Source organism: Montipora foliosa, chromosome 7, assembly GCF_036669935.1.
Source record: "Montipora foliosa isolate CH-2021 chromosome 7, ASM3666993v2, whole genome shotgun sequence".
In the NCBI taxonomy this organism is placed as follows: Eukaryota; Metazoa; Cnidaria; class Anthozoa; order Scleractinia; family Acroporidae; genus Montipora; species Montipora foliosa.
Window position 1 is genome coordinate 36151189 of NC_090875.1, and position 15979 is coordinate 36167167.

The following is a 15979-nucleotide window of genomic DNA, read 5'->3' on the forward strand; positions in this document are numbered from 1 at the left end:
ATCAGGAGGATGGAAGGGTTCAGGAACTCCGAAAAACAAAAAGTGGGAAGTGCATCTCTTACAGGGTGGGGAGCGATAGTTACATGTAGCTACTTTTCACCAAATCAAAAACATGAACCCAGCAATGTTTTCTGCCTTTCGTTGAACGTTGTTCTAAGGGCTTTCGTTTCCTTGACAAATCTTGGATTTACTTTGTCTGAGGAAGCCATAAATTCGTCGATGTCTTCATATATAGTGCTTGAACGTTTTCTGTTCCCGTCCGGTGCGATTGTTGTTATCACATACACTTTTGTATTTATCCAAGAGCGCCCGCCACTTCTCCTTTAACTGCGCTAATGACTTTTCAGATTCCACACCATTTTCAAAGCACATACTTTTAAACTGCTTCAGAATATCTTCCCATATTTTTTTTTGCCTTGACTGCTTTTTGTAGACTTAAGTCTATCGTAGTACTCCTTATAAGCGGCAATTAAGCATCTCTCTTCGGTCAACGACCAGCTACTGCGCTTGTTACGATCGTCACTTCGGTTCGAGGATTCACTTGGAGTTGGACTGGCGCTGTCCCTGTCTGGTTCAAACTGAAGGCGATTGCTAGTACCGGCTACAGGGTTCTGGTAAATCGGGTAGGGATTTAGCATCGCTGGATAATGCAGTAGAGGCTGATTTTGAGCCATGCCAGCACCAGACAGGGTATTACCGGTGTTGTTAACTCTCCGTGGCCTTGTTTGGTTTCGTGCCGCAAATAAATACCCGTTGCAGTTGGGATCTTCATTTTGACTAGCGTTCCATCAAACGGATAAACAGAAAGATCATAATTTAATCAACTTTGTAACTGACAGTCTGAAGGGCAAACTCATGAAAATAAAGAAAGAAATACTCACAGTGATGCACGAAACCCTGCCATGTTATCGCGTGCTACAAGTAGGCGCGAAATTAGTCAAGTGCTTCAGAGGTCACCTCAGGACTCCTCACGCGATTTCCTGTATAGGCTACGTTCTGCTTTATGATTGGCCAAACCACCTCAGGGAGCAGATAAAAAGGAGCTTTTCAGTTCAGGAACTGTCATGGGAAGTTCTTTTGTTCTTTTTTATGTATCCATGGAAATAACCCTAGGGCGGTTTCGGTCTGGGGAAAGCGGTTACACACAAAAAAGTCTTTTCCCGTGGGCAAACGCTATTTACCCATGGGTAAAAGAACTAGTGTAACCACGCCTTATGACTAGTACTTTGTTGTGTTCGGTATCCAAATGAGGAGTTCCCATTTCGGAATCATTTTGCCCTTACTGCTTTGTTCACCAGCAATTCGATTTCTCTTTGCGAGAGGGGGTAAAGTGAAGGTTCAGTTTTCGCAAGTGCATGTGCTGTTATGAATAAATGCCAGTTGTGCGGAGGAAAGTTTTGTTTTTTTCCGACGCCAGAAAAGCTTTACAGTTGAGGAAAATCATTAAAAAAAATTGCGACGTTTGTGTAAATGGTGCCGACGAAAGCCCCACGTACCCTGCCACTCGAATAAAGTTCTGCGTAGCTCGCTACGCGGTACGCAGAAACTAATAAATTCAAGTTGAAGTATGTAATTTATTCAAAACAGTATTTCTCGTTCTTAAAGCGTGACTCGCGAATTAAGTAGTGATCAATTGTGAATTTTACGGTTAGATTAACTACATTTTTCACGAGATCTTGTCAAGAAAATAGCGCTCGTTGCAGTGATTAGGTCTAAGCACTCTTAAACATTTTAGCTTTTCAATGTACGGTTTAGCTAACTACACTTTGCACGAGATCGTGTGAAGAAAATAGCACTCGTTTATTGATTAAGCCCAAGCGCTTGTTTTAGTGATTCTGCAGTTGCTCCGACGATTAAACAATCTCGACCGTTCAAAAACAATCGCCTGTAGCGCTTCTTTCTGTTTCGGCTTAAGTTTAAGGTTTCCTTGTCCTCTACCCAAAAGAATCTCTTCAAGAATACTCTCGAAATCCATGTTTATTCTGCAAAATCACTCAAAATCACAACAGAGAGTATGAACATGCGCGGTGATAGGAAAGCCTATATTTCGGACCTCGCTGGCACTGAGCATGCTCGAAATCGAACTTTACCAGATCTCCCTTCCATATGACCGTGGGAGATCTGGGTACGAGATTAGTTGAAAGTAGTTAAATGTATGGTTATTTTCGTTATCTTTAAGAATGTTATGACATTTTTTTAATTTTGAAGACATGTTTCGATGTTACAAACATCGTCAGTTACAGAATATTTGAAAAACCTTTAGGACTATATAACAACTAGGCGAAACATGCATAATTAAATATGATTAAGTGACAAGAAATACAAACACAAAAATAGCAACTCACGCAACAAATTTAGTTGCATTTACCTCTTCGTCGAATCCTCATGCTTAACACTGGAATTTTTAGTTATTGCGAAACATCTATCTCTATTCGTTAGCAATAATCCTTTTAAATTTCAGAGAAATCGACCGGTCTGCTAATATTTTACGAGTTTTTTTCGATGGGTTGTCAAAAGGCCAAGTGGATGTTATGCATAATCGGGCAAGTTCGGGCGATCAAGTTTCGCGTGTGACCCGTTTTAGATATTTTTTTCGCAAAATGTTCCCAAATCGTCCAGTATCACCACAGAAGACAAAAGCATCATTCTAAAAGCTTATTCTACGCAAAAAGTAGGTTCTTGAGAGAACTCACGAGGCCGCATTGTATATATTTGATTAAGTTAACACAACAGAAGGACGCTAACATCGTTTTGACACGAAAATGCTTTACTATTGCCATAAATACAATCCAGTTAAGCTCACATATTACACAACATGATGAATTCATAAAGGCCATCTTTTCCAGCGAAAATTTTTTGAAACAAACAACATATTTGCTATTAGAGTCCGTCCGTCCTGTTCATTACGTGGGTGAAGACAAGAAAATCAATCGTATCAAATTACCATACGGAATTGCAACAAAATAAATTTCAGTATCAAACCCTTTCCACGAAGAACCTTTTCCTTGAATAATGAAGCGCAAAATAGACGACAAGCTTCTTTCAAATAATTCTTGACTGTCACATTTCCAATTATTTTTGTTACCTGAAGACTGTGCAGAGTTGAGTACAAAAATACAAATAGCCAGACAACAGAGATCTCAGATCTACTTAAGGTGTTCGATTCCTTCTCTGTCTTTGTTGAACCCATAAGTTACCAGAGAATTTTCTATTTGGCCTCAGCGTTCTACATAACAGCACACTTGGTAAAATACGAGAAATACAGCTCACTTTGATTTCGGCTCGACAGGCGATAGATTGTTGTCGAAGTCCATTACTCGTTGCTTTAATGATTCCAGACAGACATCCCTGATGAATCTCGCTCTGATCGACTACAGCCAAAGTGTTTATGTTGCTATCACTTTCTTGGTCAGAATTACATCAGTCTGGGGTTTTCATGAGAAAAATGGTGCACATAAACTTGACACATTGGGTTTAGTAATTTTTTTAAAACAAAATTGAATTTAGAAGGTATTTTTACGCCGCCAATAAGCCAACCCCTCTCGCAGTTCTTCTTAAAATTCCTTAATATAATATTAAATGAGATCAATCAAGAGTGATCATAACATGCACATGAATATATATTTCTTATTTCAGTCCGAAGACGAAACATGGAACGTAAAAAACGAGGTAACGTGTGACGTTGGTCATGCTTTTTTTAGCGTAGAACGAGTAGTACAAGGGGCGGGCAGGAGCACTTGAGATCAGGAGGCTGGAAGGGTTGAGGAACTCCGAAAAAACAAAAAGTGGGAAGTGCATCTCTTAGAGGGTGGGGAGCGATAGTTACATGTAGCTACTTTTCACCAAATCAAAAACATGAACCCAGCAATGTTTTCTGACTTTCGTTGAACGTTGTTCTAAGCCGGTTGAACAAAATTTCCAATATAAGAAAACATCAAATTTTACCCAAGGCCAGTTATGTCCAGAAATTAAAGTAATAAGATGCGCGCCCAATTTTGACATCCAACACGAAGTGTCCTTTTAGTAAGTCAAAGTTTTTGCTTCATGTACCTATTTCCAACAATAAGTAATGAAAATTTATTTTCCTATTTAATTTTTTTTTTTCAGTTAAAGAGTCGGGATCGGCATCTAAAGGTAATATCTCAGTAAATGGAGTTTACTTTAGAACACACAAATGACGCGAAACAAAGAGAGCAATATCTCACCAAAATAAGAGATTTACAAACAACGAATAGTACTTTTGTTGTGTTCTGTATCCAAATGAAGAGTTTCCAAGTGAGTTGATACTGAAGGCTGGCAATGTGAATACCCGAAAGTGGTTTCATAGCCGGTGTTTGGGAGCGTCAACCCGGTCAAGACAACTAAGAAAAGTATGGGTTAAAAGTAGTTAAATGTGATTTTATTTTCCGGTCTCATTTTTTTCAGTTGAAAAGTCGGGATCATCATCTGAAGGTAATATCTCAGTAATTGGAGTTTTACTTTAGAAGACACAAATGGCGTGAAACAAGGAGAGAAAAAACCGGGAACAATATCTTACCAAAATACAAGACTTACAAACTATAGTAGTGGTTACACACACCTTGGGTTTGGGGTCTTCCGGAGGGTACGTGGCTTGGGTTTGATTTTGCTCGGGTTTCACGTTACTCTTGGGATTGCGGTTACACAGTAAAAGACACCCCTCAGGGTAAAATATAATTAGATATGAATTAACCGACCTTGTAAATTGGCGGGAAACGTGCAGATCAACATGCATGACAGGAATCGAGATCTATTAAGCTTAATTTCAGTGATTCTCCTGCTTATTATTCGACAGTCCTCCATAAATATTCCAGTCCCGCACTTTTTTGCGAGAAGACACCGAAGAAGGCGCTTTCAATTACGCTACCTTCAAGGTTTGTCGGCATTTTATTTACATTTACGCGCTCGTCTCCAATTTGCTCGCCGGCTAAGAAGAGCTTGGGTATTTCCACGACCAGAGAATTGGTTTCAGCAACTTCTAAATAACAATGCACTGGATCACTGGTGGAAAGAAAACTTAAGAGTTTCGCGCGATACCTTTGAATATATATGCCAGCTCGTTGGACTCGCGCTTCAGCGACAAAACACTAGGATGCGAGATGCCATTCCAGTTCCAAAGCGCGTCGGTACAAGCCTCTGGCGATTAGCTACTGGAGAGTGCTACCGCTCGTGTGGACTGATGGTTGGGCTGGCAAAACCGACTGTCGTAAAGTTTTGCCATGAATTTGTTCACGAAATCTGCCGACATCAAGATGAGTTTATCAAGTTTCCTTCTACTGCAGCAGAGAGAGCTAAGAAAATTAAAGGCTTCGACAATAAAAGTAAATTACCTAATGTAGTTGGAGCAATAGATGGAAGCCATGTACCTATCAAGGACCCAAAAATTAACCACGAAGACTACTTTAACCGGAAACATTTCTACAGAGTTTTAGTACAAGGAATAGTTGATGCCTCTGGCCTCTATTTATCCGTGGCCACTGGGTTTCCTGGAAGTCTACATGATGCTCGGATGCTACGTTTAACTGACGTTTATTGGGCTGCTGAAGATGAGAATATCCTAATGGAACCCACATTTGACTTAGGCGGAACTTATCGTGGAAGACACTGCTTATCTAAACAAAACCTGGCTCATCCGACCATTTAAGGATAATGGTGGCCTAACGCGCGCCCAGAGGAATTTCAACCGAGAGGTATCTAAGGCGAGAATAGTATCCGAACACGCATTTGGTATGACCAAAGGAAGGTGGAGGGTTTTACTTAAGTGCCTAGACGAAGACAGTGACAGAATACCTGACACTATCATTGCCTGCTGCGTGCTACATAACATTTGTGTTTTACGAGGAGATGAACTCGACATAGATGATAGTGATGATGATGATGACAGCGATGATGATGATGATGATGACGACGGCGGTCGCCCCTCCCAGGCTGCAGCTGCGGTTCTACAAGCCCTTGTTCAATACGTTGCAATTAAATAGACAGTATCCCCTTGATTTTGTCCTCTTTGCGTCCTAAATTACAGAAGGTTACGACATAATTCTATTTTGCTTTGCAATTTATTTAAGTAATTATACATCTGATCCCATTGATCCGAACCTAAAAGTAACAGCAGATTGAATAAAATATGCGTATATCTATATAGCAATACAAAACCAATCAAAAATGGTGTAGAAATTTACACGGGATAATTACAGGAAATGTTTGCTAAACAACTGTAACGTCTATTATACTTAAGAAACAGTGGTTGTAACCATTTTATAGCAATGTGTATTTCAGTGTCCAAAATACTATTCAAGATCAAATAAAATTTATTTTTGCAATTTTGCAACAATCATGTAAACGGTTCTTATTTTCTTTGGAATAAAAGCGCTGAGTTGAAACCTATTTTTTGGAAGCAAATATGTCTCCGAGTTTTACCAAAACAGACACAACAAATTCTTGATGTTGTCGCTGCGCGTCTGCTTGAGAAACTCTGCTTGAGAAACTCTCTCGTAATTCTCCTCTGATCTTTAGATGGCTTCTTGCTGAGACTTTATTATGTCAAGGATTCCTAGCTCCATGTCATCGCCGCTAAGCCTTTTCCTCTTCATTTTTGATCCTTTTTCCTCCTTTTGCCCAGTTTTTCCAGTTTTCTCGGCATTCGCACTATGAGCTTCAGCAGAGCTGGCCGGCCGTTTCTCTGATTTCTTACCGCTTTCTTGATTTCCGGTCGATAAAATATCGTCGGTATCATCAGAGCTACAATCTTGTTTTGTGGGCTTTCGTTTCCTTGACAAATCTTGCATTTACTTTGTCTGAGGAAGCCATAAATTCGTCGATGTCTTCATATATAGTGCTTGAACGTTTTCTGTTCCCGTCCGGTGCGATTGTTGTTATCACATACACTTTTGTATTTATCCAAGAGCGCACGCCACTTCTCCTTTAACTGCGCTAATGACTTTTCAGATTCCACACCATTTTCAAAGCACATACTTTTAAACTGCTTCAGAATATCTTCCCATATGTTTTTTTTGCCTTGACTGCTTTTTGTAGACTTAAGTCTATCGTAGTACTCCTTATAAGCGGCAATTAAGCATCTCTCTTCGGTCAACGACCAGCTACTGCGCTTGTTACGATCGTCACTTCGGTTCGAGGATTCACTTGGAGTTGGACTGGCGCTGTCCCTGTCTGGTTCAAACTGAAGGCGATTGCTAGTACCGGCTACAGGGTTCTGGTAAATCGGGTAGGGATTTAGCATCGCTGGATAATGCAGTAGAGGCTGATTTTGAGCCATGCCAGCACCAGACAGGGTATTACCGGTGTTGTTAACTCTCCGTGGCCTTGTTTGGTTTCGTGCCGCAAATAAATACCCGTTGCAGTTGGGATCTTCATTTTGACTAGCGTTCCATCAAACGGATAAACAGAAAGATCATAATTTAATCAACTTTGTAACTGACAGTCTGAAGGGCAAACTCATGAAAATAAAGAAAGAAATACTCACAGTGATGCACGAAACCCTGCCATGTTATCGCGTGCTACAAGTAGGCGCGAAATTAGTCAAGTGCTTCAGAGGTCACCCTAGAACTCCTCACGCGATTTCCTGTATAGGCTACGTTCTGCTTTATGATTGGCCAAACCACCTCAGGGAGCAGATAAAAAGGAGCTTTTCAGTTCAGGAACTGTCATGGGAAGTTCTTTTGTTCTTTTTTATGTATCCATGGAAATAACCATAGGGCGGTTTCGGTCTGGGGAAAGCGGTTACACACAAAAAAGTCTTTTCCCGTGGGCAAACGCTATTTACCCATGGGTAAAAGAACTAGTGTAACCACGCCTTATGACTAGTACTTTGTTGTGTTCGGTATCCAAATGAGGGGTTCCCATTTCGGAATCATTTTGCCCTTACTGCTTTGTTCACCAGCACTTCGATTTCTCTTTGCGAGAGGGGGTTTTCACTCCCAACAATGTATGGAACAGTCCAGGAGTTTTTGTTGCATTTTGTCCTCTGGTTAATAGGCGTCTTATGTCCAGAAATGGAAGTAATAAGATGCATGCCCGATTTTGACATCCAACACGAAGTGTCCTTTTTGCAAGTCAAAGTTTTTGCGTCATGTACCTATTTCCAACAATAAGTAATGAAATTTTATTTTCCTATTTTATCTTTTTCAGTTAAAGAGTCGGGATCGGCATCTAAAGGTAATATCTCAGTAAATGGAGTTTACCTTAGAACACACGAATTATGCGGAACAAAGAGAGCAATATCTTACCAAAATACAAGACTTATACAAACAACGACTAGTATTTTTGTTGTATTCCGTATCCAAATGAAGAGTTCCCAAATGAGTTGATACTGAAGGCTGGCAATGTGAATACCCGAAAGTGGTTTCAGAGCCGGTCTTTGGAGCGTAACCCTGGTCAAGGCAAATTAGAAAAGTATGGGTTGAAAGTAGTTAGTAGTTCATTTTTTTCAGTCAAAAAGTCGGGATCGTCATATAAAGGCAATATCTCAGTAACTGGAGTTTACTTTAGAAGACACAAATGGCACAAACAAAGATAGTAAAAACCGGGAACAATATCTTACCAAATACAAGACTTACTAGTAGTAATCATGGATTAGTAAAGTGCTTTCGATGTGTCGTAAAACAATACTTTTTTTTTATTGTACTCATCGCCCAGAAATATTCCGGGAAAGTTGACTTGTGGGGTGCTTTCAGGCAGTATGCAGAGAGAACTTGAATCTCTTGTGAAAAGCAGCTGAGTTGGCAAATCACAACTCGGCATCGTTGCCGGCACTAATTGCCATTCTGGGGCGAATTGCAGTGTCTGTTTCCTACAAAACGTACCTCTAAACAACTTTCTGATGTTGTGATAAGTAGCTTTAGTCATATTTGCAAGTGATACTTCGAAAAAATCAACACAACTTCACTTACCTTTGAAAAAACAGCGAAGAAAACAGCAGCCGAGCAACCAACGCGCACAACTGCAAAGTACGTGGAATACAACAACAAAAAGAAAGAAAAGGAAAAAGAGAGAAAGAAACATGGGAGCCACTTAATCAATTTACCATCCGTTTTTCGTGTTGGAGTTGATACTCAATAAGACTGGATTGTATCAAACTCTCGTCTGCCTGAAAATAGACCATATGAGCATTTGTGGATCATTTGAATTAGAAAAATTATTTTGAGTGCTCCATTTACTATGGGGCGGCCTACCCTACCAAAAAGAGAGAGGTGAGACGTCACGTGTTTTCACATCCATGCAGCAAACATTCGATTACTTACAAAGTAAGTCTGAATTGGCGGTTCATTCTAGCCCCCAAACTCATAAAAATAAACAAGACTCGATCCACCGGACTTGTTATTGTCCACTACGTCGTTGTTTTCAATATGATAAAGATAACAATTCAGGGTTTCGAAACAAAAGCAAACCAGACCAGTTTTCAAAACAGAGAACGTGACAATTGAAGGTATCAGGCCTAGGCCTTAAGGGTTAAAGTTGTCTTGCCCTTAGAGGCTTGTTATGGGAACTGGTAACAGCTAAAATCGAACAATGCATTTGACTGGTGTGAGTGCAGAACTTCACTGAATGTCGAAGCTAGAAATGGACATCCCTAGTGAATCTCGCTCCGATCGACTACGGCGAAAGTGCCTTGTGTAGCGATCACTGTCTTGGTCAGAATTACATCAGTTTGGGTTTCTGAAGAGAAAGAATATTTTTCCAAGCGCCGACACTGATTGCGGCCCTTTTTGATGTCAATGGTGACACATCCAGTTTGTTATACTGATTGCCGTGACAATATATTTGTCACATTTTGTGATAATTTTTTTTTAAAGAAAACGAATTTATTAGTCGGAGTACTTTAAAGGTCAAGTATTCCTCAGGCACTCAGATTATGGACAAAAATCTCGTCTGAGACGGAAAATTAGTCTTACGCGTTCCTCGTTAGATGTCCGCATTTAAAGGCCCCCCTTCAACAGACAGGCTGTTCGACCGTTTGTTTTTGTTATGGAAATTCGCATTGCTTATCCTAGCAATCTGATTGGATGAATTTCAGCTTTGGCGCCATTTTCAAATATGAAAATTGTTTCGCGGCACCCAATGCCTGTCGGTTGAATGTGGGCCTTTAAGTTCACATTTGGATGAGTGATTGGGCAGTCTGTCACTCACAATATCGTGAAAGAACTGGACTTCTTGAGAGCCGAGTTATAGTATCCAAAGTATAGGCTGATAGTCGATCTCTTTTTTTCGAAAGATGTTAGAACTTTCGCGCGTTTTACCGTGGAAGGGTTGGTTGGGAAAAGAGACGGGTTTTCGGTCGAAGACGAATCATACGTCTCAAACGAGTTTTTTGTCTCTTTGTGAAAGCGGCTAATATGTTGATGTGGTAGAGGAAAGATGAGCTACAAATGCAGTTTCTTGTATTCCATTTCATTTTTTTACCACGATTGCTTGTAATCTCGCAATCTGATTGGCTAATTTGCCGTTGTCGATTGGAATCTAGACAACGCTGTACTCCTCATGCTCGCGTCAATTTGTCACGCAATGTAATAGCCAGTCAAGAACGCCCATTTTGGGAAATAAACCAATCATATTGCGAGAAAGTAATAGACAACGCTTGCTCTTTCTTTGTGTCATGATTTTGGTCACGCTCTGAACTAAAAACTTTCTTTGGCGTTGAAAATTGTGGTACAAAAACAAATCGAAAGTGGTTCAGCGTTGTGGACTCACTCGGCTGCTCCTCGCGAGTCCACAACATTTTGACCACTGTGATGACGAATATCGTTGTCGATAAGAGTACAGACAACGCTGAACCACTTTCGATTTGTTAAATTTCCCTCCAACGTTTTTTTTCTGAAATATTGAGTAAGGCTTTGGTTTTATTGATTTATCGTGACTTTCCAGGAAAGCCTTTAGAGACGAGAAAGTAAAAAATTGAACTGCAAAGTGTTTAAAATTGATCACAGTTTGTCGGTATTTTTGGAAACATATTTTACGCCACCAATAAGCCAACTCCTCTTTCAGTTCTTCTCAAAGTTCTTTAATGAAATATTAGTTTAATATGATCAATCAAGAGTAATCAGTAACATACATATATATTTGTTTATTTCAATGGTAAGACAAAATATGGAAGCTAACACCTTTCTGCGCGAAATATACATTTCTTTGGTTTATCGAGTCCTTTACGGGAACAATTGATCCCGACAAATTGACCCGCTCCCAACTGTGTGGCTTCATAGCTTAGTTATTTGAGCATTGCACCAGCATCGCAGAGGTCATGGGTTTGAATCCCGTTGGAGCCACCTGAAATTTTGTAGGTGTCTATAAGAGACAATTGCTTAAATTGTTCAGCTAAGTGCGAGGATCACTTCTCTATTTCATGGTATCAGCTGAGTTGATACTGAAGGCTGGCGATGTGAATGCCTGAAAGTGGTTTTATAACTGTGTATTGAGCGTTAACCTTGGTCAAGGGAAAATAGAAAGTATGGGTTGAAAGTACTTGAATTTAAGTTTTTCCTATTTTCATTTTTTTTCAGATGAAGAGGGGAAACTTTTCAGGAAACGTAAGATTACAGTAATTAGGCTATTACTTTAGAAGACACACTGCAAATAATGCGAAACAAGGGGAGCAAACACTATCCTACCCGGGAACAATATCCTACCCAACCTCGTTCCCAGGGTCTCTCTTCTCTGCGTCCATTGTCGTTGAGAAAAGACCCGGGTTCACGTTGGTCACGTGGCTTCCAGAATCTGGGAGGTTCACCAAATGTGTGTTAGGGGATGGGTGGCAGTAGGCTTTGTCGACATTGCAATTGATTTTGTAGCCAGATGACCATCGACAAAACCTTTGACCGCAGTAGTTTATGTACTACACATATGGAATTAGACGTAAAAGGCAAAAAGGTTGTGGTCAAATCGATCGGACGCCACAGAAAATATACTCGCGTCATTCAAGATTTCACCCGTGTGAAGGTCCGGATCAACAAAGAATGCTAATAGTTTGCGACAATTTTAAAGAAAAGAAGATTTAATCGTGCGAGAAAACAAGCAAAACGTTTATCCCTGGGAAACAAACATGTTCAGCGATCAGCCGGCTTGATGTTAAGTTCTTATGTCACATATCGACCTCAAATCATCAAATCAAACTGTATTAACATGTGCAGGTATTTTATTTTGGTCTTTGATTTTCGTTTATCTTTCGAATGTTAAACAACGTGATTCCTAAACTCGCAATCTTGTACAATGAGTAGACAGTTTTGACTTATGATATTTATATTTCAGCAACTTCGTGTAAATTGTCGATGTCGTTAAGATATATCTTTTTGCCACTGCACGTGCACAGCGCTTTAATAGTATGTAGAATAGAAGATACATTTTATCAAGCAAACGTAGTGTTTGGTGTATTCTTTTATGTTAGTGTATGTTCTGGAGAAACAACTTTAGCTACTAACGAAATCAATTTTTGTGAACATCAATTGCCGCTCGACATTGAAGTTGTCTTGTCTGTCACAAAAGCTCTTGCTTTTAGGTTGACCACTTTTGTGAGAATTCATCTCCTGTGGGAATACAACATCAGCTCATTTGACTTTTTTGATACTTACGTTGTAAGATGAAGATTGCTTATCTAAAAAATGCCTTGTCAAACGAATACGATTTCGCGCAGTTGCGGTATCAAAATATAACGAAAACTCTACCCCGGCCCAGTGAGAAAATGTTTGTCGACGAGTGCCACGTGACCAGCGTGAACCAGGGTCTTTTTCTTAACGACAATGGAGGCAGAGAAGAGAGACCCTGGGAACGAGGTTGTATCCTACCAGAATACAAAAATTTACAAACAATGGCTAGTACTTTGTTGTATGTGTTACAGATTGAAATTAAATTCAAGTCCATTTAAATCAAACTGGGTAAATTTAAATCAAATTAAGTGAATTTAATTAACCTAGGTTATTTATCAAGTGTTTGAAAAGGGATTTTCTTTATGGGGTGTGGTTGAAAAAAAGGGGCACGGTCTTTTTGGAGGGATTGAAAACAAAACACAAAAACAAAAAAATCGACTTTCCCTTCTCCCACTTTCCTCTCTACTCTCTCCCTTTTTGTCCCTATCCCAGGCCTCTTAACCTTCCATCTCCTGATCCATTCGTCATACCTACCACTACTTTACGTACTTACGTACCCTTGATCCATTCAATTCCAATGTTTACATGAGAGAAAGAAATCGCTTTGGACTGCACTTACCGAGTCTTGAACCGGGCACCTCTGACATCCCTTAGCATTGAGTCTTTAGCACTGAGTCTTTGAGTCTTTCTTGAAGTAGTTAGTGAAAGAGGCCCTACGCCTACTAGTAGTTTCTGCACTGGATAAGATCTACAGAAATTCCCAGATGACAGGAATGCCCCAACTGCATCATGGGAAATAAATAACTAAGCCTGTCACACCCAGCATAAATCCATTTATTTCGTCTGGGAAACAAATAAATATATTTTTTTTGCTGGAGAAAGTGTTACACACAATTTTGTACGGTAGAGGAATGTCATGTTGAAAAGCAGACCGGGAAAGGCTGTGAATGATCAAGGAGCAAGCTTGTAATTGTCCTGATTCGTCAATAATTGCGTGACAATTAAGTCGACAAGCAAAGGAGCGTCTGACTAGATATCTCGGGCTCCTTACGGAAACAAGAGATAGATTAATTCACGTCAGGTCTTTTCACACTTGTTTTAACACTTGGCATTACAATTAAAATAAGAAAATAACCAAAAAAGAGCAAAAAGAAAAACAACAAAATGTGTTAAAACCTTCTTAGGACTTACCATTTTGTCATGGTTGATGTTGTCACTCTCAAGATAAGGAAGTCATGCTAGGACGCAGTTCATTTCATGCAGACTGCACCGTGCTGTAGATCTGTTAATTACAAGCCACAAATTGGTAATGGCATGACCAAGCTTATCCTCGATGAGAAGACAAATACACAAACAAAAACTTTATGTCGGTTTTTGCTTTCGATAAATGCAGAAGGCGAAGACATAAACGCTTTTGACCTTTCTTTTCACTCTCTACAGACTATGAATCATTTCTTTAGATCATTAAGATCAGAAAAGGAAAGATAAAGGACGATTTTCATGTATTCTTTTAAATTTCACATTTTGAAAAGTGGTGCACTGCACTTATTAGAAGTAACTTGTGTATAATTGGTATCAAGTGAGTTGATCCTGAAGGTTGGCAATGCGAATACCCGAAAGTGATTTCATAGCCGGTGTTTTGAGGGTTAACCCTGGTCGAGGCAAATTAGATCAATATGAGTTGAAAGTAATTAAATTAAATGTAAATCTATTTGTCACGATCGTTATTTAAAGGTCGTTTTCGGCGGTAATTGGGCTTTTACTTTAGAGGACACAAATGATTGCACCATTGTCACCCTCTTTACCGCATACAACTCCATTTTTTTTTTTGTTTTAGTCTTAGCAGGAGCCAATACAATCCCATACGAGCCCTACGAGTCAACCTTTGCACGTATCTTTCTATTTTAAGAAAGCCACGAGTTCTTCAGCTCTGCTCGCACTGTTTACTAATAAAATGGCCAATTAGAATAAAGTTATATTTAAACGAAGACAAAAAGAGAAAAACAATGTTTGCAAAATTCGCAAATTGATGACGGTAAGTTGATGTAGATGTGAGCGTCCTACTGAAGTATTGAGAAGTATTGTTATCTATTCAATTGACTGCAATTGCTGGGATACAACATCTGGTGACGAGGATGGGATTGTTTTGAGGGAAAGTGCTTATTCCTACTGTTCGGTACTTGGAGATCGAACATACCAAGAGGCTCTCCAGGTAGCTATTGCCGACAAGATTGCGGCTAAAGAGACCCTTCAAGTCGGGAAACAACAGTTGTCCCAATTAGTAAATTCAGTTTCAAAGAAGACCTCTTCTCGTGGAATTTCGCGGTCATGGTCTACCTCGAGGCCATCTTCGAACCAACCTTCACCCAAGTTCCAGCCAGTAAGTTCTTATGCATGTTTGTCACGTGGGAACTCTGATCATGAAAGATATAAATTCAAATTCCGGAATGCTGTTTATGGCCATTGCAAGTTGCGAGGACATATTGCACGAGTGTCTAAAAAGGGTGGAGTAAATAACATGGGTTTCGAAGAATAGTGTCTGCAGGAAAAGTTATCAGACGATGACGTGTTGTTTATAGTATATGGTGTTAATGCAATGTGTAGATATGAAATTTCTGTGCCTCTGAAGATTGAAAACAATGATTGTCACATGCAATTAGACACTGGGTGTGAACTTTCCCTTGCCACTCTTATTTTTTTAAAACGAGTTTGTCCGGAGGCTGAAGTGAAACCCACAAGGGTTGTGTTGTTGACGTACACAGGTGAAACTGTGCATCCGTTGGGAGAAGTGCACGTGAAAGTTGAGTACATGGGATCACTTTATTGATTTTACGTGAAGGAACTACAGCTTTATTTGGTCGGAACTGGCTGTCAGATATCCATTTGGATTGGAAGACCTTGCCTGGGTTGAATCACATTAGAACCATTCCCAGTAATTTCTCTGGAAACATAGTTCCCCAAGGAAACCAGACCTCAAGGTGATTCCTCAGTATTGCACTGTCCTGCGTATATGGTTGGTCAATATTTATAAACTGGTCAAATTTGTAACATTGCAAAGATGGCGTAAGTCGATCATACACGCTGAAACAGTTCGAAAAACAGGTGAGAGAAGTTGTGAATGACCATAATTCTTTGCGAATAAGCGCGCGCATTCCGCGAACATAGCGAATTAATTTTGTTGTTTCGATCTACGATAATCGAGATAGACAGCTACGATGGTGTTTTACTGTTAAACGAGCAAGGGTACCTATATTTTTTATTTCATAATTTTGGTCTACAAATTATCCTCTTTAAAACAATTTTTTTTTTAATTTATTGGAAGGAAAAAAAGATATAGCTAAAAACGTACACAAAGCCCCTTACCTGGGGAT

The 15979-nt window shown here is 39.7% G+C and overlaps 1 protein-coding gene and 2 pseudogenes across 4 annotated transcripts in view; 1 reads left to right on the plus strand and 2 right to left on the minus strand.

The window, feature by feature from the left end:
- Positions 1–15979, plus strand: part of LOC138009450 (probable serine/threonine-protein kinase qkgA) — a 204149-nt gene that overhangs the window by 24524 nt on the left and 163646 nt on the right. For all 4 annotated transcript variants that reach the window (XM_068856468.1, XM_068856469.1, XM_068856470.1 and 1 more), the window contains exons 6-10: positions 3637–3669; positions 4108–4134; positions 4426–4452; positions 8164–8190; positions 11529–11555. In XM_068856468.1, the coding sequence (XP_068712569.1) occupies positions 3637–3669; positions 4108–4134; positions 4426–4452; positions 8164–8190; positions 11529–11555 (141 nt within the window). The remainder of the gene's footprint in view (positions 1–3636; positions 3670–4107; positions 4135–4425; positions 4453–8163; positions 8191–11528; positions 11556–15979) is intronic.
- LOC138011159 (uncharacterized) lies at positions 105–1016 on the minus strand (annotated as a pseudogene).
- On the minus strand, positions 6267–7291 carry LOC138009463 (uncharacterized; annotated as a pseudogene).